This window comes from Panthera tigris, chromosome D2, assembly GCF_018350195.1.
Source record: "Panthera tigris isolate Pti1 chromosome D2, P.tigris_Pti1_mat1.1, whole genome shotgun sequence".
Lineage (NCBI taxonomy): Eukaryota > Metazoa > Chordata > Mammalia > Carnivora > Felidae > Panthera > Panthera tigris.
In genome coordinates, this window is record NC_056670.1 from 30,021,459 (window position 1) to 30,023,800 (window position 2,342).

The 2,342-nt window shown below is 65.1% G+C and overlaps 1 protein-coding gene across 1 annotated transcript; it reads right to left on the reverse strand.

The window, feature by feature from the left end:
* Window positions 1-446: 446 nt before the first annotated feature.
* Window positions 447-1,094, reverse strand: NEUROG3 (neurogenin 3). Its single transcript, XM_007095824.2, has one exon. The coding sequence runs from the start codon at window positions 1,092-1,094 to the stop codon at window positions 447-449; it is 648 nt and encodes a 215-aa protein (XP_007095886.2).
* Window positions 1,095-2,342: the final 1,248 nt, after the last annotated feature.

Here is a 2,342-nt window from a genome sequence, read left to right on the forward strand (position 1 = left end):
GCGGCGTCTTTCCAGAAGAGACGCTGGGCGAGGAGAGCAAACCGGAAGAGATCAAATACTGGATTAGGTCACCTTGGTTGGAAGGTTGGTAAGAGACAGACTGGCACACTTGAGTGAGGGTACGATGGCTGGAGACAGTGAGTGTCTCCGGCTGCGTAGTGCTACCATTCTCGTCGTCTTTGCGGGAGACTTGGGGTGGTTGCAGGGAGGGGAACCCCCGAAGCCTGCAACGCCCACCTGCTTGCGCAGCAACCTGCGTGCGGTGGTCTGAAGTTAGCGCGACGCAGAGGACGGGGGATTGAATCCAGCCTGTCACCCTCGTAGGCGCCTGGGCTCATCGGGTGTCAGCGAGCCAGAGACTGGAAGGGCAAGTTCGCATGAAGGCCCCCGTAACCGCCCCCTCCCTCTCTCCCGAGCACCCACCGCCCAGAGACCCGCGGGCCCCTTCATAGAAAGTCTGAGAAAGCTAGGGCGCCGGGGCGCAGACCGGTAGGGGAGGCAGGCATCTGCAGCCCCGGACGCTCCTCCAGCGAGGCGGCGGGACTCAGGCTGCCCGCCTGGGAGACCGGAGAGTAGAGGGAGCCCCATTCTCCCGGGGAGCCGCCGTCCTGGCTGCCCAGCTCTTCGCAGGGCGGCGCGGGCGGCTCCAGCCCGTAGAGGTTGTGGTCTGCTATGCGCAGCGCCTGCGTCAGCGCCCAGATGTAGTTGTGCGCGAAGCGTAGCGTCTCGATCTTGGTGAGCTTGGCATCGTCGGGAAAGGTGGGCAGGACACCGCGAAGCGCGTCCAGCGCGGAGTTGAGGTTGTGCATCCGATTGCGCTCGCGGTCGTTGGCCTTCTTGCGCCGGCTCCGCCGCTGCTTGCTCAGAGCCAACTCGCTCTTGGGCCGGCTGCGCCCCCCGCGCCTCGGCCGGAGCTTCCTCGAGGCTCCTCGGCAGCCGCCCCCTTCCTCCTCCGCGCAGCCCCCCTGCCCGCGAGCCGGGCTGGGCGGAGCGGACGCAACGCAGGTCACTTCGGCGTCCGAGGCGCCCTGGAAGGGCTGTTCTGTGTCATGGGTCGCTTGGACAGCTGGCACGCCGGAGGGATGCGGCGCCATCCTGAGGCTGGGGTGAGAGGTCCGGGTAAGAGTGGGCGGGCCACCCGCGCGCAATTCCCGGTCCCAGGGTCAAGTGAGGGGGGAAAAATGACGAGAAAGAGCCACCCCTCCGCTCCCGCCGGATCACAGGACCCCTTTCCCCCCTCCACCCGTCGCTCTGTGACCTGCAGGTGTTACCTTGTTCCCGCGCGCAAAAGGGTAGCAGCGGCGAGCAACGAGAGCAATGGTGAGCTTAGCTGGCCTTTTCGTCTGTTAAGTCCAGCCAGGATGCAGGAGCCGCAGCCTGGAAGTTTCCCCAGCCCAAGAGGAGCGAAGAGCAAAGGGGGTCCCGGGCCACTGTTGCTGTCTTTGGCGCGGCTGCGAGACCAATCGGAATTTTTTCTGAGCCTCAAGTCGTGTGCCCCTTGGCACGCTTTATCTGCTCGGCCCGGGCCAGGAGCGTGCCTGCCCCGTTGCTGCCCGAGCCGCCGGCCAATCAGCGCCGGGGCCAGGGGGCCGCGCCACGCGAGCCCGCTCCTCCCCCGCGGGGCACAGCTGGATTCCGGACAAAGGGCCCGGGTCGGGGGAGGGGAGCGCCGCTCTGTTTGCTTTCTCCCCGCGGGCTCGGTCCCAGCAACTCTCGGTTCCTCAAAGAGCCTCGCCCAGGGAGAGGAGCCTCGTCTGGCTCGCGTCTGGCCGCCCCAGACCGCTTTGCTCGTATTCAGTTTTTCCTTGGCATCTGTCCAGCCCCTCTTTTGGTACCTCGAAGAGGGCTTTGGGAAGCCCACGGGGACACTTAGGCTCAGAGAAGGAGGTGGCTCGCCCCAAATCACGCGGCGAAACATGGGACCAGGTGCAAGGTGCCCTGACTACCAGCTTGGAGGAGCGTCCACGAACTCCTGAAGCCACCTTGCTCTTCTGCGCTCCGGGTCAGGCTAGGAAACATACATGGAGCGATGTTTCACGGACCCTCTCCATTCTGGAAGGAGGGGCGGGGCGACCACAGAGACAGATCCTGCCTAGGTCCCTGCCACGTAGAGACCTTCCCTGGAGGTGAGGAGCCCCCCTACCTCCCACCACAGTGCTCTGAGACGAGGCTCCACACTCCTCAGAGGGAGGCGCTTAGAACCTCTCCTCCCCATCCATCCCCCATCAGGAACCTAAGACGTTTCCATCGTGTCCCAGAGGCGGAGGGTGGTTATGGTGGGACCTCCAGGGGACATTCGACCACTACCAATCGCGGACAGTCCCCTAGCATTCGGGCCAGGG